The following is a 17,831-nucleotide window of genomic DNA, read 5'->3' as shown; positions in this document are numbered from 1 at the left end:
TGCTAAGTTACACCTCTACAAAATTTGAATGCAACCTCTTTAATGGCTACTGTAGTTCAGCATTTGACACAAGCAGATGCAGAATGAAGAGTGAATTTAAAGCCAGTATAGTATTTTCCTCTGAAAATGTGTGCCTTGAAATATTTAATTCTAAAATACTCTTAAGGGAAAAACACTAAAAGTTTGGTAAGTTAGGCAAACTTTGTTATTTATCCTTCCTTCAAAGACCAATGATAAGCATATTAATATATTAAAATCTCTGAACCCAGCTGAAATATGAAAACCAATCAACCTCTTTTAAATGCAGCACTTCCAAGGCTGAGGTAGAGCTCAGTGTTAAAGTATTTGCATAGCATGTACAAAGCCCATAAAAAGGGCTAGGAATGTGATTCAGTAGTTAATCACCCCTGAGTTCAATTCCCAATACCTTCCCCCCAAAAAATCCTATTCCCAAAAAGCACGAATCCCTAAAAGCACAGATCACTATTTAAGAGCCCATGAACAAATATTATCTATTATCTGAGAAAAAATATTAATAAGATACAGTGGTGCTAAATTTCTTAGAAAGACAAAAAATTCCCAACTACTTAATTTCCAATATGAAAAAATATCAATCTGATGTGGAAAACATTTTAGACAATGGTATAAAATTGATGTTACTGTTCAGCATTAATGATGTACCAAGTAGCAAACATACTTAAGTAATCTTAGTCTTACTCTCACATCTTTCTTGACTTTGATCCAATAAAAGATCATGTCTGAGTGATGACCCCCACTTCCAGATTTTTAGGGTCATTTATTTTGCATTAATCCAAAAATCTAGTCAACAGTGGTCAAATTTTAAAGTGAGGGGAGAAGGTTAAAAGTTTTTATAGCAGGGCACAGTGGCATATGTTTGTAATCCCAGCAATTTGGGAGGACACCAAGTTTGAGGCCACCCTAGGCAACCTAATGAGACTCTAAGCAGTTACCAAGCTCCTGTCTCAAAATTAAAAATAAAAGGCTTAGGATGTAGCTTAGTGGTAAAGCACCCCTGGATTCAATCCCAAGTACCCTCACCCCCCCACACACACACACAAAAAGTCTTTCTAGACTCCAATGTCACTGACTATTTAAGGGTCAATGAGAGAATATATGTACATCATTTAAAATCTGAGAAGGGGGGCCAATAACATTTTTTAAGAAGTTAAGAAATTAAAAAATGATGGGGAGTTGGAGAAGATGAATAATAGAATAATACTAATATTATTCATATAAAAGTAAAGCCTTGTCTATATATTAATAAGATCTAAATATGTATTAACACAATAAACTATTAAGCCAACAAAAAAATTGGTCTTACTCTAAAATAACAATTTTGAAGCACACCTATCTATTGTTAATATAACAACCATTATTCTAAATTATTAAGATAATTAAAACTATTTAAAATAACACTATTAATGTATTACTGTGTTATTCATGTTTTTCAATAATGCTAGGAAAGTGCTACAGGATAGCTTGATGTTTTTAATACATTTACTGAAGAATATGAAAAAAATATTATTCTGGCTACAATAACAAGGAAACCTTGACCTATTTAAGGACAATTACTATCTAAATGACAGATCAGCATTTTCAAAAAGAAATGCTCTATGTAAATTCTGACAGGGTTTGTTCTTTTTATGAGCAGTGTATATTAGTTACTTTGGAAAGGACCTTTTTATAATCCATGAAGATGTAGGAAAGTATATTATTGCTATATAGAATTCCTATGCTTAATCCCTTTTATCAAAAAACCTTCCACAAAAATCATCCCAAACTATATCCCAAGGCCAGAATTCTTCAAATATAAATAACTTGTCATGTTACAGAAATTTTTACATTGTCTATCATGTCAAGATTAATTCTTCTTGCATCAAATCTTGAATCTGAAAACTTAATTTAGCCCACGAAATCCTTTTAGAGATGTTATTCATTATATATAAATTTTTCAGTTAATGCAGACATTTCAGAAATAACTTTCTATAGACCCAGAAATGTCTTTTTTGTTTTTTCTGGGTTTGTTTTTATGAGGTTTTTTTTTTTGGGGGGGGGGCNTTCTAAGTTACATTATTGATACCAAATACATCTCTACTCCCAATGCCAGTCCTTTTTTTTCCTTAAAAAAAAAAAATCCATCTTATGGTGCATCACTATTAACATAGTGCTTTTAAAAAATCATTCTATATACAAAATATTTCAATTAAATAAAAATTCCATAAAGGTGTTACAAGCTTGACACCTCAGCTTGAAAACCAGGAAACTGAAGTCAAAGTCCCTAATTAATACTGGAAAAAAAAAAAAAATCCACTTGACTTTCTTCCTAATTAAACTCACCAAACTACTAACTGGTCACTGGTAATATTTACAATGATTTATATATACATGGAGTTGTGGGACAGTAAAGTATCCAGCTCCAAAGATATCTCTTTGTGACATATTTTGAGTTGATTATTCAGAAAAAGTGAAGATCTCTACAGACACATGTATGACTTTAAAAAACTGTCCTTTTACAAAAAGAAATTTATATTTATCTACATGAGTAAAAGAAGCAGAAGGTGTAAATGGTCTTTTTCTTTGAGATCCCCATATCTGCCTTGGACAGGTTTTTCAAAGAAAAATGAGATTTCAAGCCTGACACCTGGGCTAGAAAGATTACCACAGGTGGTCCTCAGAGGGCTGCTGCCTAGGAAACTGTGTCTGCATAATAAGATAAGTTTTATCCCACACAGTACTTCTCCTGAACCTCCCCCATGGCTTCTGTTACTACCTCCCCTGGTTCAGGACCTCTAAACTTTATTCCCTTGTGCACCACAAGATATTATATAAACTTCAATCATATGATCCTTTCCTTGATCTCATACTTTCTGTGTGGCTCACATGCTTAGACACATAATAAATTTTTAGTTTGTCTTCTATGACTCTGTTTACAGTCAGTTCATTTCATAGACTAAAATTACCAAACCTTCAGAGGGAAAAGAGAAAATTTGAAACTTCCCTTCCAAGTAAATTCCATAGCCAGAAGCAAGCCTAAATATCTGGCTCCAACACCCTGCCCATTTGGAAGGTTTAAAAGATATTATAAAAAGCAATATCTTTATTACTACTTAGTAATATAAGATTTTTTAAAAGGTACAAGAAAACACACACAAATACATCCAAGAAAAAAATTTATATTTAATTTTTTGGGGGAGTATCTTTTTAAGAGGGAGTTATAAAGCAAAACACAAATGTTCATATGGGCTCTCAACAGAAAACAAAGTAAAAACCTACTATAACTTAAACTACTAATCTGTTATTAAATGTGTGCACTTGAAAAGCTATTGGAACTACCTTCTAATAGCAAAAAATAAACTTTCTGAAAACGTATTCCTATTTAAGGGCAACAATGTTTATAAGAAAAAGTCCTCTACCAAATCAGATCTATGAACCAAAGCTTTTGATATCTACCCTGTAGCCCTTGGCAAAGAACACACGAAGCTACACTTTCCTAATATGTAAAATAATTATACATCTAAAATTTTGATATTTTTTCCATTTTAAGATTTTACAGTCTATAACAAAAGTGCAACCATCTACATGAAATATGACAAAAATGGCAAAAAATTCATCGTTGTTGTTTCACATTAAATATGTTTTAACATGCAGTGCAAAGTCCTACTTTAAAACTTATTTTTATTTTTTTAATATTCTTTTTTTAGTTGTAGTTGGACACAATACCTTTATTTTATTTATTTATTTTTATGTGATGCTGAGGATCGAACCCAGCGCCTCGCTCGTGCTAGGCGAGCGCTCTACCACTGAGCTACAACTCCAGCCCTATAACTTATTTTTAGATAGCTGTGTATTTGGGGAGAAATTAAAACTTCATATGTAATAATTTAAATTTTTGTGGTGACTTGACTTGGGCAGGTTCTATCTTTTCTTTATTAACTGACAAGAAAAATAAGTCAGTCTTTCATGTGGGTAAAGCACTCTTAATGTGTTTAAGACAGAACCAAAAAATCTTATCAATTTTTGCTATTTAAAACTTGCCATTCCAGGGTTGGGGACATAGTTTAGTGGTAGACCACTTGCCTAGCATACATGAAGCCTTGGGTTCAATCCAGCACCATAACATTAAAAAGCAACCTATTACTCTAGAACCCTCTGACTTTGAGAAAGTTCCAATGATATAAGTTGTCACAAACTTTTCCCCTCTGAGGCAGAGAAGAAGCTGCCCCTTGAATACCCAGCACAGACTTACAAGTAATCCCGAAAAGTCAAAAATAATAAAGGGAGAAGAACAAAAAGAAGTGAAGAAGAGAATATAAGAAGCAACAATTGTGGGCAAGAGAAAGAGTGTGAAAATTGTAAAGAAAGAGAACAGATGGAAACAGCAATTTCTCAAATATTAACTTTTGGGGATAAAAAACATAGGGTCTGTCTTTTCAACATGTTTGGAGATGCTGGAAAGTGATAGTTAAAAGAAAAAAAAAGTATGGCAGTATGTAAAAATGTGGATGTGTAACCGATGTGATTCTGCAATCTGTATATGGGTTAAAAATGGGAGTTCATAATCCACTTGAATCAAATGTTATGAAATATGATGTCAAGAGCTTTGTAATGTTTTGAACAACTAATAATAATAATAAAAGTAGCTATCCCTTAAGAAAATTATTTAACCTCTGAACCTCCAATCTGCTGTAGAATGGAAATTTATACCTACCAATATCAGAGAATTTCTGTATGAATTAATAAGAAAAACCACGAATACCCCAAATTGACTAATTATAAATAAATGTTAAGTCTTTACCTATACCCCCAACTCCCCCCAAAAAGCAAAAATCTACAACTATGCCCCATCTGAATATTTATTCCCACCTGATTACAGTCAAGATAAACAAGGGCTGTAGCAGTAAATATTAATTTTAGCACAACCTATGGAAAAAATTCTACAAGAAAATTGTTCATTTACTCTGCTATTTTAAAATTGTGGTTACTTAAAATTCAACTATTTAAATGCAGCAAATCAGCCTCATAGGTATGATTATACATGCTAAGAGCATCTGTACTAGCCAATCTTATTGACTTTATCATTCTTCTTTAAACTCATTTTAGGAAAATAACAAACCTTTGATGAAGGAACTGCTGATGAACTTGAGGGTGAAGTGTCTCTTGATGTTTTCAAAGACTGGACTGGTCTTTCTTTACCTAAACAAAAAAATATAAAATTTTTCTAGTTCATTTGTTCTCAAGTGATTTTGTAACTGAATTAATGGGAGAGGATCATAGAGTTATTTTAGTACTGAAATGTTATGTCACATTATTAAATTAATTACATTAATATCTAAAACTACCTTTCTCAGAGACTGACAAGATCAAATATTTAAAGTAACTCAGAACCAAATGATATATATGGCAATCTAGGCCACACCAATATCAGTTATCAAACCTGGAGGCTACAGAGAAGACAATGCCTGAGGAAAGGCAAAACACAATTTTAAATCATGAATGCTTCCTTTTCCCTGCGACTACATGTTAATATTTAACATATCACAATATAAACAGGCAAATCGTTATTGTAGTTATTATATAGATACTAATAGAGCTAATCAAAGGCTAGCTCAAGGAGAGCTATGTATAGGAAATTTAGATACTCCTGAAATGTTTATACAGTTTAAAAAGTAAAATTAGAAAACTATAATTCAGAGTACTAATCCAGAGCCTGGCATGAATGAATTCCCAAATATTTGTTAGATGGCATGAAATAAGTCTAAAGCCACTAACCCTATCTTAAGTCACTTCAGATACTTAAGTGCTGTACACATACACCATGTTTTATAGAAACTTAAGCCAGGAAGTACATTTAAGCAATATTACTTTAGTAGGTTCAACAACAACCAAAAAGTATGTTTAAATATAATCTTTAAAATTGGTAACAATAATGTTATTGATAGAAAAACATTTCACTAAATTGTCAAACTCTCTGCCCTTAGTTGCTGGAGTGGGGGAAAACAAACAAACAATTAATAATATGGAGAAAAGAAGAAAGTGGCATCAACTTTTAAGTCACACAGAGTTGATTGAGACTGGAGAGTGGGTTAAGGCCAGAAGAGCAAGTCAAAAGCAAAAGCAAAGGCAAAACGACCTTGAAACTGAGGCAAAGCCAGTTCTGGTCAAAACGCCTCTTCCAGCTCTTCCTCACAACAGCCAAGATTGCTAAGCAAAGGCCTAGAAACTCAAAGGTTTCCAAGCACCTAGGGCAGTGGTGAATAACACCCCTTTCCAATGTCCTGAAGACCCAAGAAGTTTCTCTGTTCCCATGACCTTCAATCAGGGACAGTTTTGTACCTCCCACCCCACATACTGAGCAATATGTGAAGACATTTTTGATTGTCACAGTAAGAGAATGCCACAGGCATACTAAGTAGAGGCCAGAGGTGCTACTAAAAATACCTGTTGGGGAGACACCCTCATAAAAAAGAATCATCTACACTCAAATGTCAATAATGTTGAGGTTGAGAACTCCTGGCTCTAGGCTGAGTATTCCAATTTTGAAGCTCCAGGAGTTTTTAAAAAGACATAACGTAGAATTTAGGGTACCACAACCCTGGTACCATAAAAGGTTTTCATACTGAGCAGGGTAAAAATTTGCGGTATGCCTTAGAAATCAAAAGAAACATGATACAAACCATCATTACATCACCAAAGCCAAGAGTATGATTTATTTAGTTATTCTTTATTGTATCCCATTGCATGTGGCAAACTCTACATCATACTGAGATAATATCAGTCTATCCCACTATACCAAAATTTCCTAAAGGAACAAGTATCACAGCTCATTCCTTTTTGAATAGCCACAGCCTACTTAACTCAAAGTCTTAAAGACAAGATTAGGCATTCAAAATTAGGTAAAAAGGTGAAACTTATTTTCTACCTTTAGCACGCATTGACTTCTCCATTCTACTCAAATAAGCAAGCCCTTGAAAGATGAGGTGCTGGACCAATCAGCACAGCAGGCTATACTAACTAAAAGCATAATTGCAAGCTCAATTCTAACATGCATGTGCTAGACACAGAAGAAAAAGAAAAACAAAAAACAAAGAATCTGTCACAAGCAGCTGTTAATCTCTTATTTAGCAATTCCTTTATAAACAGGGCATCAGTACTGCAGATATGTCAGGTATGGTCCTATGTCAGTCTTAGGACCTTTCCTGATTTAAGCTGCTTAAAAGTTAATCTAGGCTGATGTCAACCAACCTCAGTGTGCAGAAGCAAAGAAACACTAACAGGCAAGGCAGGCAGTTTATCATATATCTACATACATTCCTTTACACCTGTTTACATAAATGGGAGGGACAGGCGAGAAGCAAAGGAAAAAGAAAATGATGATGGCAGCAGAAAAAGCACAGAAAAGGTAAACAGAAATTCCTTGATCCTACCTGCCAAGGGCCTCTCTATTCTATAGATCTAAGCCTCCCATGGATGGTTATATTCCTGGTCAGGAATGGCTAGCCCATACAATGAACCCACATATCCTACCAAATCCTATTGCTGCAGTGCTATCTAACTCTAATGACAATAACGGACTAATTTGGAGCAGTTATATATTTTTCCCATTTCCATTACCTCTACCTATTCAAGCCTCCCACCCCTTCAAAATCCCAAATCAGAATCTAGCTCAAAACTCACCTCTTTCTGGCTTTCCTTCATTCTGCCGTTTGTAGGAGGCACCAACACGCACAGGCTCTAGGGAAAGGTGGGCAGGCAGGAATTAACACCAGCACCTCTGTGCCCAGATGGAAAGATAAGAACCCAGAAGTAGGAACAACAAGAACAGGAACTTCTGAGTGTTCACTAGCTACCCTTTCCTACCCTGCTTTCAAGCTGGGTTGCCTGAGCAACCACCTCTGAAGATGAATCATAGCAGAACGGAAAAAATCTTTGTTTAGGGTATGGGAGACCAAACATGCCATACAAGGTACACTTCTTTGGCATACAGAGATCACTATTCAAGGAAACAACAGACACAGGAATAGCTCTTAAAAACTGTCCTTTTGTAAAAGAAATGTACATCTAAAATAACAAACAGTAGATGCAAAAAGAGGTCCTTTAAATTTGCCTAAAAATGAATCAAATAGTATCAGGAAAATCACATCAGGAAGAGAGACTAAAGTTCGGCACCTGAACCAGATGCTTTCAGGCTGTCACTTACTCTTTTGAGAACAACTCAGACATTACCTGAGATTTTATCTGCATAGCAAGAAAACCTTTTCTTTTCAGTGCATTCCTCTCCTCACCATCCCTTAGCTTATTGACACCTTCCCACCTGAAACCCCAAGATTCTATTCCAAAGCCACATACTTCAACCATTTAGTCATTCTTTTGAGTCTTATATATTACATACACATGTAATAAATTTCTATTTCTTTTCTCCTGTGGATCTGCCTGCCCTCATATTATTTCACAGTCTGTTACAGAACCACCAGAGAATATAGGGAAAAGATTTAAACGGCCCCCATATAGGCCAGAAGCTCACTGGAAGTATTAAGATGAGGCCAGTCAAGGACAGCATGGGCAGAAAGGAATGAGAAAAGGATCAAAGATAAGACATCAAGAGAAGAAAAGGAACAATTCTATTCATTGTTACAAGTACCTAATCTCACCCATAAAGTTCAAATTCAAAAAACTTGTACAGAATGAGACACATACACCAAATCAGGAGTGAAAAATGAATCAACACTAGAAATCAAGAAAAATACTGGGGAAAAATTCAAACAGCCATTCTGATTTGCTTTCAACAAACAGCCTATTACTAAATTTTGCTGATTCTCCTTAAGCAAATTATCTTATACATGGTTTTTATTTAAAAACAAATCCATAGCTATAAATCCTGAAACATTTGTTGGTTTTCTTGCCCGCAAACTTTTAATGATGCAGATAGAATAAACTTTCTAAACAGCCTAAATATACCAATTAGGAAGCCCAGATAATTCTCCAATAAGGGCAAACTTTTTAGCATTTATTTAAAACCTTTCTTAAAAATGCCCTTTTCCAAAACTGTTTGACATTGTCAGTAACCTGCCTTGAACTATGTTTCAAGAAATATCATGGAAATAATGCCATCCTATATTTTCAATAATGATATGGAAGATACAGTAGCCTTTTCTCATTCACTGATCTCTCTGGCTTGAGGCAAGTTTTTGTTAATCCTAAACAGCTGATCTGCTTTTATGTTAGATATACAATGGACACTATTACTATTACTTTTCTATTTGCTATGGTTAAACTCTTAGTTTATGTACAGCAACTGTCTAGAGCATTATGGTAGACATATACTTTATTCTTACTTTTATTTCCTATCCTTATTTCCCTTTAAAATAAATTCTTCCATCTTTTTATTTGTTTTATAAAGTGTTTTATTTCGCCAACCTTCCTCAAATTCTTTTTCAAACCAAGAGATAAGAACAAATGATATTTTACAGACATCTATTAGAGCCTTAGTCCACCTCATACTAGCTGGTAAGAATGGACTGTACCACCCATCCTATCAAACTTTGTGTTCAATTAGTTACTATACGTTGATAGCTTAAAATCAATCATGATGGGAATATTCACTCTACTGATATAAGCAAATACAAAAAATAAGGTATTTTAAAACAACATAATTTTGATTCCAAATTTCAGAGACATTGTAGTTACTGAACATTTAATTAGATTCCCAACAATGTTGCTTTAAATAGGTCTAGATTCCTAACACACCAGTAAAACCACACATTATAATTACAGAATCTTGAAGAAATAGTGACTAAATCAATCCACTAAGTGTTGGGGTGTTTTTTTGTAACACAAGATTTAATAGTAATAACCCCACTGTGCTTAAACTCTTCATCCCAGTTTCTACTGATTTGCTCACTTTAGAACTAAACACCTCATTCTTTTTTTTTTTTAGTTGTAGAGTACAATATCTTTATTTATTTATTTTTATGTGGTGCTGAGGATCGAACCCAGTACCTCCATGTGCAAGGCAAGTGCTCTACCACTGAGCTACAGTCCCAGCCCCAAGACCTCACTCTTACCCTTGACACTTTAATGACTTATACATAAGATTTTCTTAATATTTTAAAATTGGTTTTTTAAACCTGCATCAGTCACCTTTCTGTGACAAAATCTGAGATAACCAGCTTATAAGGAGAAAAGGTTTACTCTAGTCACAGTTTTGGAGGTTGTAGTCCACAGTGGCTTGGCCCCATTGCTTTGGACATGTGGTAGCACAGTGCATCATGATGGGAAAATGATATAAGAGGCCAGTACACCTCATGGCAGCAGAGAAAGCAGGAAGTAGAGTCCCAACATTCCCCTTCAAAGACAATCTTCTAAGTAGGTCCCACCTCCTAAAGGTTCCATGACCTCCCAATAGCAACACAGGTTGGGGCCCCAGAACATTTTGAACCCTCAGTGCCTTTGTATTTTTATGTTGGTCCCATACATCTTTCTAACTATATCTTTCCTTTTCTGTTACTTTTTGTTTCCTAAATGTGAGTGTTCCTCCTAACCTCAATTCTTTTTGCTCTGCTATTCCTAGTTGGTTTCAATCAACACTATGAAACACATTTCTCAAATCTATCCCTTCTACTCACTGTTCTACATTCTAACTGACAGGATGTTATTACTAGCTACTTAGCTATTACACCTCAAATTAATCCGACTCATTCCTAGTAAGCAGACACTAACTTTCTGCCTGACAGCAAAGGGGGAAAAAGGGGTCAAAATATTCCTGCCTTTGCTGTGATTTGCTAAAGAAAATGAGTATTGCTGGGCACATGGCACACACCTATAATCACAGTGACTCAGAGAGGCTGAAGTAGTAAGACTGCAAGTGCAAGGCCAGCCTGCAACTTAGGGAGACCATGTCTCAAAAAATAAAAAGGTCTGGGGTATAGCTCATTTATAAAGCTCCCTTGGGCTCAATCCCCAGTTCCACAAAAAAAGAAATTAATCTTAAATTAGGATTAAGGAAATAAACCAAGAAGGAAAATTCTGTAAGTGGCAGTATAGAAATCAAAATTTATAAATATTGGTGGTTAAAGAAAAATAAAGATTAAAAAAAAAAACAATTACAAATACTTTCTAACTTAAAATGGTTCAACTTATAATTTTGAAACTTTACAATGGTATATTGGCCATATGCATTCAGTAGAAACTGTACTTTGAAATTTGATCTTTTCCAGGACTAATGATGTATCGTATAGTACTGTAACTGAATGCTAAGCAGTGGCAGCAAGCCACAGCTCCCAGTCAGTCACACTGATCACAAGGGTAAACAACCAAAACTCTACAGTGTACTGTGTTGCTAAACTATGAAGTTCAGTAGTCTGGTGCATTAAATATATTTTCAACTTATGATGATGAATATAGTACTACTGTAAGTCAAGGAACATCTTTATTGGTTCTATACACCAGACATAAAGATTTTTTAAAGTAAAAGCAAAAGCTGGAGAAGTAGCTCCAAAAAAACATTCAAGAAGTTCTTTAAGAATTGCAGGGGCTGGGACTGTGGCTCAGCGGTAGAATGCTCGCCTAGCATGTGTGAGGCCCTGGGTTTGATCCTCAGCACCACATTAAAAGTAAATAAATAAAGATATTGTGTCCAACGACAACTAAAAAATATTAAAAAAAAAAAAAGAATTGCACAGTATTTGTTGATTCACCTAACGAAATAGCTGAATACAAATCTACTATGATCTTTCAAAAATATGCTTTCTTCTATATTTTCCTACTGAAAGCAAGGAGTCATCCAACAGTATCAAGTGCTATTCATTATAATAACTCATAAGAACAAAGGATACTGCACACACACAAAAAAAACAAACCAGAAATCATCAAGAGAGATAATAAAGTTAGAGTCTATGCCTTGTAAACTACTGACTCTCAGTACATACAGTGCTCGGCAAATAGCAACAAAAAGAAACCTTCAAATTCAAGAAACAAACTTCACAGCACAGGTGTTACATTCATCTCTCCTTTGACAACTGAAGAGTTGAAATAGAAAATGGCTTGTTTTTCTGGACCACAGACAAACAGGAGAATTTGGGAATTCTGGTTAAAAAGAGTGTGACTTCTTAGAGATTTACCAGTTCATTCAAGAAAGTCTATAACAGAAAATGGGTACTTGTATCCATTGCGTCAATCCCAGAAATATGTTCTGTGTTAAAGGTAACCAAAAATGATGGGGAAATGATACTGGTATAGAGGTGGAGAAAGCTTTGCACCATCTCTGCCCCACAATCTATCAGGTCAGATACTGACAAGCTGAAGTAAAGTCAACTGACTAGGAACTCTTGAAAGTGCCCTGCTGAGTGGTGCTCTAATATATCCACTAAAAGCATGTAAATCTCACTTTTGTACATAAGGAAAATACTGTATCACCTGTACACATTTATGAATGCTTGCCACTGAGAGAACATTCTAAGTACCAAGCAAGGACACTATAAAATGTCTACACATCCAGTATTAATCGATTACTGCTTTAGAACTTTTATCATTCAGATGCCAGAAAAGCTACACCTGTACTCCTAGGGTTCACCCAGGAAACTCACAGCCAAAGCTCTCTTATGACTAAACAATGGGTTCTCAAATAAGAATGATATATTATAGAATCTAACTCAACAGCTAATTAATAGTGTGAATCCGTTAATAGCTCAAGACTTTTCAGGAAAATATTAAATTATACTTCAGGAATTCCAAAAGAACACAGCTAATCCCAATAAATCTTCTCTACTGGCATTCTCTCACAAATTTCTACTCATCCTTCATATACTACCTAAAATGCTTATTCCTATTTATTTGTTTGCTTGCCTCTTTAACTAGATCATAAACTAAAGATGGTAGAGATCTGTATTGCTTGGCAAACCATGTATCTTCAATATATTTTTATTTGTTAAAAGACAAGTATATATACTGAACACAAATACAATGGTTCCAACTAAGAAACACTATGATATGTATGTAGCTGTTAGGAGAATGGCTTTAGCCTCCCTTTCTATTATCTAGTATACAATCTTATTTCCATATTCCCATTACTACTTCAAATCTGCACAGAAAAGCCTGCTCTCTAAATACAAAATTAAACTCTAAATTTTTTTTAAATGCTTTATTGGGGGTGCAGTGGTGCACACCTGTAACCCCAGTGATTCAGGAAACCAAGGCAGGAGCATAGCAAATTTGAGGACAGCCTGGGCAACTTAGCAAGATCCTGTCTCAAATATAAAAAGAACTGTGGATGTAGCTCAGTTGTTGGGAACCCCTGGGTTCAATTCCTAGCACCACATACATGCACACAAAATTTATACATAACCAATAGTTCTTAAGATATACATCTTTTCCCACTATAATAAAGTTCAATAATGAACACTTCCAAATACACTGGTATCAAAAGTGTTTTTAATATTTGAACACTTAGAACAAGTATTTTTATTTTTTTATTTATTTTTTTTTTTAAACATATTTATTTATTTATTTTTTTAGTTATTGGCAGACACAACATCTTTGTTGGTATGTGGTGCTGAGGATCGAACCCGGGCCGCACGCATGCCAGACGAGCGTGCTACCACTTGAGCCACATCCCCAGCCCCAGAACAAGTATTTTTAAAAGAATTAAACAGAGATGAGTAATAGTCTTTCTTTGAAATACTTGCCAAAAATCAAGAAAATAAGAGGAAGTTAGGCTGGAGAAAAACAGGGCAACAACATTAACAACAACAAAAACTCTGCAAATCTTCCATAGCAATTATGTTTTTTTTTAAATTGAAGCAAAATGCTATACAGCCTCATTAAAAAATAAGCATCACTGGCAAATTTGGCAAATGTTTAGAATAAATTAACAAAGAAGTAGTTTGTAAGTTCCTGCAAGCCACAATGGATTTATAAAAACAAAGCAACACAATCTTTATGTCACTGTTTGATTGAGGAAATGCTTTACAACTTAAAATTTTGGCAAGAGTGCATCTGATAAGGCCTTCCAATGAGATCCCTAAATGGAAATAAAGACAAGATAATAGTAAAGTTGGAGGATCACAAGTGGTTGAGTAACAGCAAACAGTGATGATCAAAGCTTGAGGTTAACAGATCTCTAAAAGTATCTAAATTCAACTCTGGGGAATAAAAGGATATGATAGTACTCCTCCAGTATGTAAAACGTTACAACAAAAAAGAAATGTTTGTTTGTATATGTGGCTTAAGAAAAATAACTAGTATTAAGTAGATGTTAGAGGAAAAGATTATTTTCTAAACAATGAGCTACATACAGAGGTGGAATGGCCAAACTGAGATATTACAAGAAAGACTTCAACAAAAAATGTGTATAAAAGGGGCTGGGGCTGAGTGGTAAAGCACTTGCCGAGCAAGTGTGAGGCACTGGGTTCGATCCTCAGCACCACATAAATAAATAAAATACTATATATAAAAGAATGGGTATAAGAGACTGAATTTAATGAATTCTGATGTTGCTTTTAATGCTACTATGCTAAATAAAAGGTAAATGTTAAAAGAAAATGAGGTTAAAAGACAGTCTACACACTGTTAGCATCTGAATATGAACAAAAAGGACTAAAAAGAATGTTGCTTTCACAGTTATGTCCAGGTCAGCCTAACTAACATAAGAACCAAGTTCTTATTAGTGAAGTATGGTTTGAAAATAAGTTTGATTTAGAAGGGTAATTAGTCTGAAGCAATACAAAGTTCCATAGGATTTACCTAAAAAGCTAAGTAGAAGAAATTTAGTTGTATGTGTATATAAACACAAAATGAGAAATAGGCACTTGAGTTGGAAAAACAGTTAAATAATTCTGTGGCTTATAACTAAGAACAAAAAGGAGATGTTAAAATGCATGTCAGACTTATGAAGATTTAGTCCTTTAACAGTTACTACAGTCAAACTACTAGTTATTATTAAAGCAGGTTAAATTACTCTGAAAAGTTATAAACAAAAAGCAAAAATTTTAAAATTAAAGAATTAAAAAAATGAGGGCATAAGGAATTTTTAAAACTTATTATTTTAACCTGTAATGTGTAAAAACATTTAAGATCTTTACCAAAATTTCAACTACATTACAAACTGAATTTCAACACATTGTTAATTAATCTAGCTTAAGCTGGTGATAATTGAACGATCCTATTCCTTGGTATTTCTTTGAAGGAAAGCAAGGTACAATTAATATCTGTGATGTTCAGATAAAACAAAAACTAGTATCACAAGTGTAATATTTACTTCTCCATTTACTGTTGAAAACAAGACTTCTCCAACTTAAGACTTCTTGGCTTTTTAATAAGATGATCTTATATAAGTATTCTGAAAGCATGAGAGGAATATAGAAAATACTTTCTTAGTATTGCATAAGTAGTTAAGGAACCAAAGTATCCTGTAAGAGTTCTCCCAGAACAAATTATTTTATCTTCATTAAAGAATTTTACTTTCAAAGTTAAAAGATTAATGAAAACAAACACGGAATTAGCAAAGTCATTTATATTTATATTTCAGTTTACTCCATATCTTGGGTCCCCCAATCTTTCCACCATTCCACATACTAAAGATACTGAACCTCAAAAGATGGGAACAGTATACTGGAGATCCTGAGAGAGGAATATCACATTATGTCTCATGCATACTTCATCTTAAGACTTTAGAGTTTTGGTCACAAAGCAGCCAAGTGCATAAAAACAGAAAAAAAATGGTCTCCCAGAAATTTCTGTTTTAAAGGATATTAAAAAAAAAAAACAAGGCTAATTCACCAATTCTACTTTTAACAGCTTCACTATAAGCTATCAAATAAGAATCTCAAGTTTCTGTTTTAATATTTTATGTTTTGTTAAAAAGTCTTCATTATTAGTTTCCATAGATACTTTCTTCCTCTTAATCAAATCATTAATTGATCTTGACTTAAGTCATACATATTCAGAAAACAAATACTTAAAAGGCATCTGGCTAATTTACCATATGTCTGCACATGAAAGCACTCACTAAGTTTAGAGGTTGTTATCTTGAAGGCTTTTTGCTTTTGTTTGGGGTTTTTAATATGCAAGTGGGAGAGAGAAAAGCAAAGGAGAAAACACTCATTAACATTAAGCTCCACAGAACTTCCAGTTTCCCAGAAGTGTCTCAAGCATATTATATTAAGCTATCAAGCACAGAGTTGCTATGTTTTTGTTTTGGTTTGGTTTGAGAGCTTTCCAATGATATTCTTAAGTCTTACACCATCACACCATCATTCATACACCTACCTATAATCAAAAACATGTTTTTTAGAAAGCCTCACTCTGCCTAGCTCTACAAATTAAGGAATAACAGATAAATGTTTGCTCAACACAGATCCAGGCAACAGCTACAAGAGAAAACAATGTGATGATGACAGGTAGTTCTCCATCACTCTCATCATGCAGGAGGCAGAGGCTAATGAATTAAAATTCTTATTATTTGAAAAAGACACTAAATAGGAAGGAAGTTTAAAAGTAAAAGAAATATTCTGGACTTTTTTTGATTTCCCTCTCTTGGCTTACAACCAGTTAGAATATACTTCTGCACTAAATTTGAAGGTGAAAGGTTAAGCAGACCCCAACTTCAAAGAGTTGGGGAAACCCATGTATTTAGTATTCATTATACTATTCTTTAAAGTTCCCTATAAATTTTAGATTTTTTCAAATTAAAGTTATAACACCTATGAGGCAATTTGTCTTAGTACACTTCCATCAGTGGAAACTGTGAAAGGAAAAGGATTCATATAAAATACATACTTCTATGTTGAGACTGATGGAAAGAATATGTTTTGCTTCGTTCTGGAGAGTAACTTCTACTACTGACACTGGAGCCAGATCTGCTGTGTGGAGAGTCCTTTCGACCTACAGGCGATTCTCTAAAATAAGGAGCATCCCTTTTATGAGGTGACCGGTCTCTCGCATAATGGGAAGAGTAGAAACTTTTTCTTCTAAAGCCATCTCTCATGTCCCTTTGAAGAAAAAAATAAGAAAAGATAATTATATCCTCTATTCCATATACATACACAGGCCTGCATGCGTGCACACACGCAGACACACACACACACACACACACACATAAATGGCAAAAGCTCTAATTACAAGCTACTCTTTATATTGTAATCTTGGTTCCTTGTTCTACCAAAACCTAACTGCCGAAGTCAGTTAACAAAATGAAACTATCAGTTAAATATGATTTAGAATGCACCACTTTTTCAATTAAGTAAAAGCCAGATGGTCAAGGACAAAAGTTACTTTATTCTAAGCAAGCACAAATTCTAAAATGTGAAAAACAGAGTTATATAAACTATTTTTCTTGCCTTTAACAATAAACCACACAGTTACTACAATTCCAAAGGCACCTAGCAATACCAAAGATTTTCCTAGTGAAACATTCCATGACATGTTATTTATTCCTTTCTAAGTATTGGGAATGCTCAGGTAGAGCATGAGCATCCCTAATCCCAAAAGCTCCAAATTTTGAAACCTTTTGAAGTCTGAATATTTCTGGTCCTAAGTATTTCAGAGAAGAGATACAGAGGTCAGGTGCAATAGTGAACACCTGTAATCCAAGCAGCTCGGGAGGCTGAGACAGGAAAAATCTGAATACTTCTAGTCTCAAGCATTTCAGAGAAGAGATATCACAGGTGGGGCACAATGGTGCATACCTGTAATCTCAGCAATTCAGGAAGCTGAGACAGGAGGATCCCAATCAAGGCCAGCCTTAGCAACCTAGCAAAACCCTAAGCAACTCAGTGAATCTCAAAATTACAAAAAAAAAAAAAAAAAAAAAAAAAAAA

The 17,831-nt window shown here is 34.4% G+C and overlaps 1 protein-coding gene across 10 annotated transcripts in view; it reads right to left on the bottom strand.

Moving 5' to 3' along the window:
* Nucleotides 1-17,831, bottom strand: part of Pphln1 (periphilin 1) — a 109,709-nt gene that overhangs the window by 24,520 nt on the left and 67,358 nt on the right. For 8 of the 10 annotated variants that reach the window (XM_048802559.1, XM_015493437.2, XM_048802560.1 and 5 more), the window contains 3 exons: nt 16,792-17,003; nt 7,696-7,752; nt 5,060-5,214 (listed from right to left, as the gene is read on the bottom strand). In XM_048802559.1, the coding sequence (XP_048658516.1) occupies nt 5,075-5,214; nt 7,696-7,752; nt 16,792-17,003 (409 nt within the window). In that variant the 3' untranslated portion in view covers nt 5,060-5,074. Of the gene's footprint in view, nt 1-5,059; nt 5,215-7,695; nt 7,753-16,791; nt 17,004-17,831 lie in introns of those variants that run through there. The other 2 variants (XM_048802562.1, XM_048802558.1) reach the window with 2 other exon arrangements.

The sequence above is a fragment of the Marmota marmota genome, unplaced genomic scaffold (assembly GCF_001458135.2).
Source record: "Marmota marmota marmota unplaced genomic scaffold, marMar, whole genome shotgun sequence".
NCBI lineage: Eukaryota > Metazoa > Chordata > Mammalia > Rodentia > Sciuridae > Marmota > Marmota marmota.
Note: the sequence above shows the minus strand (reverse complement) of the source record. Positions and strands in the feature narration are given on the sequence as shown.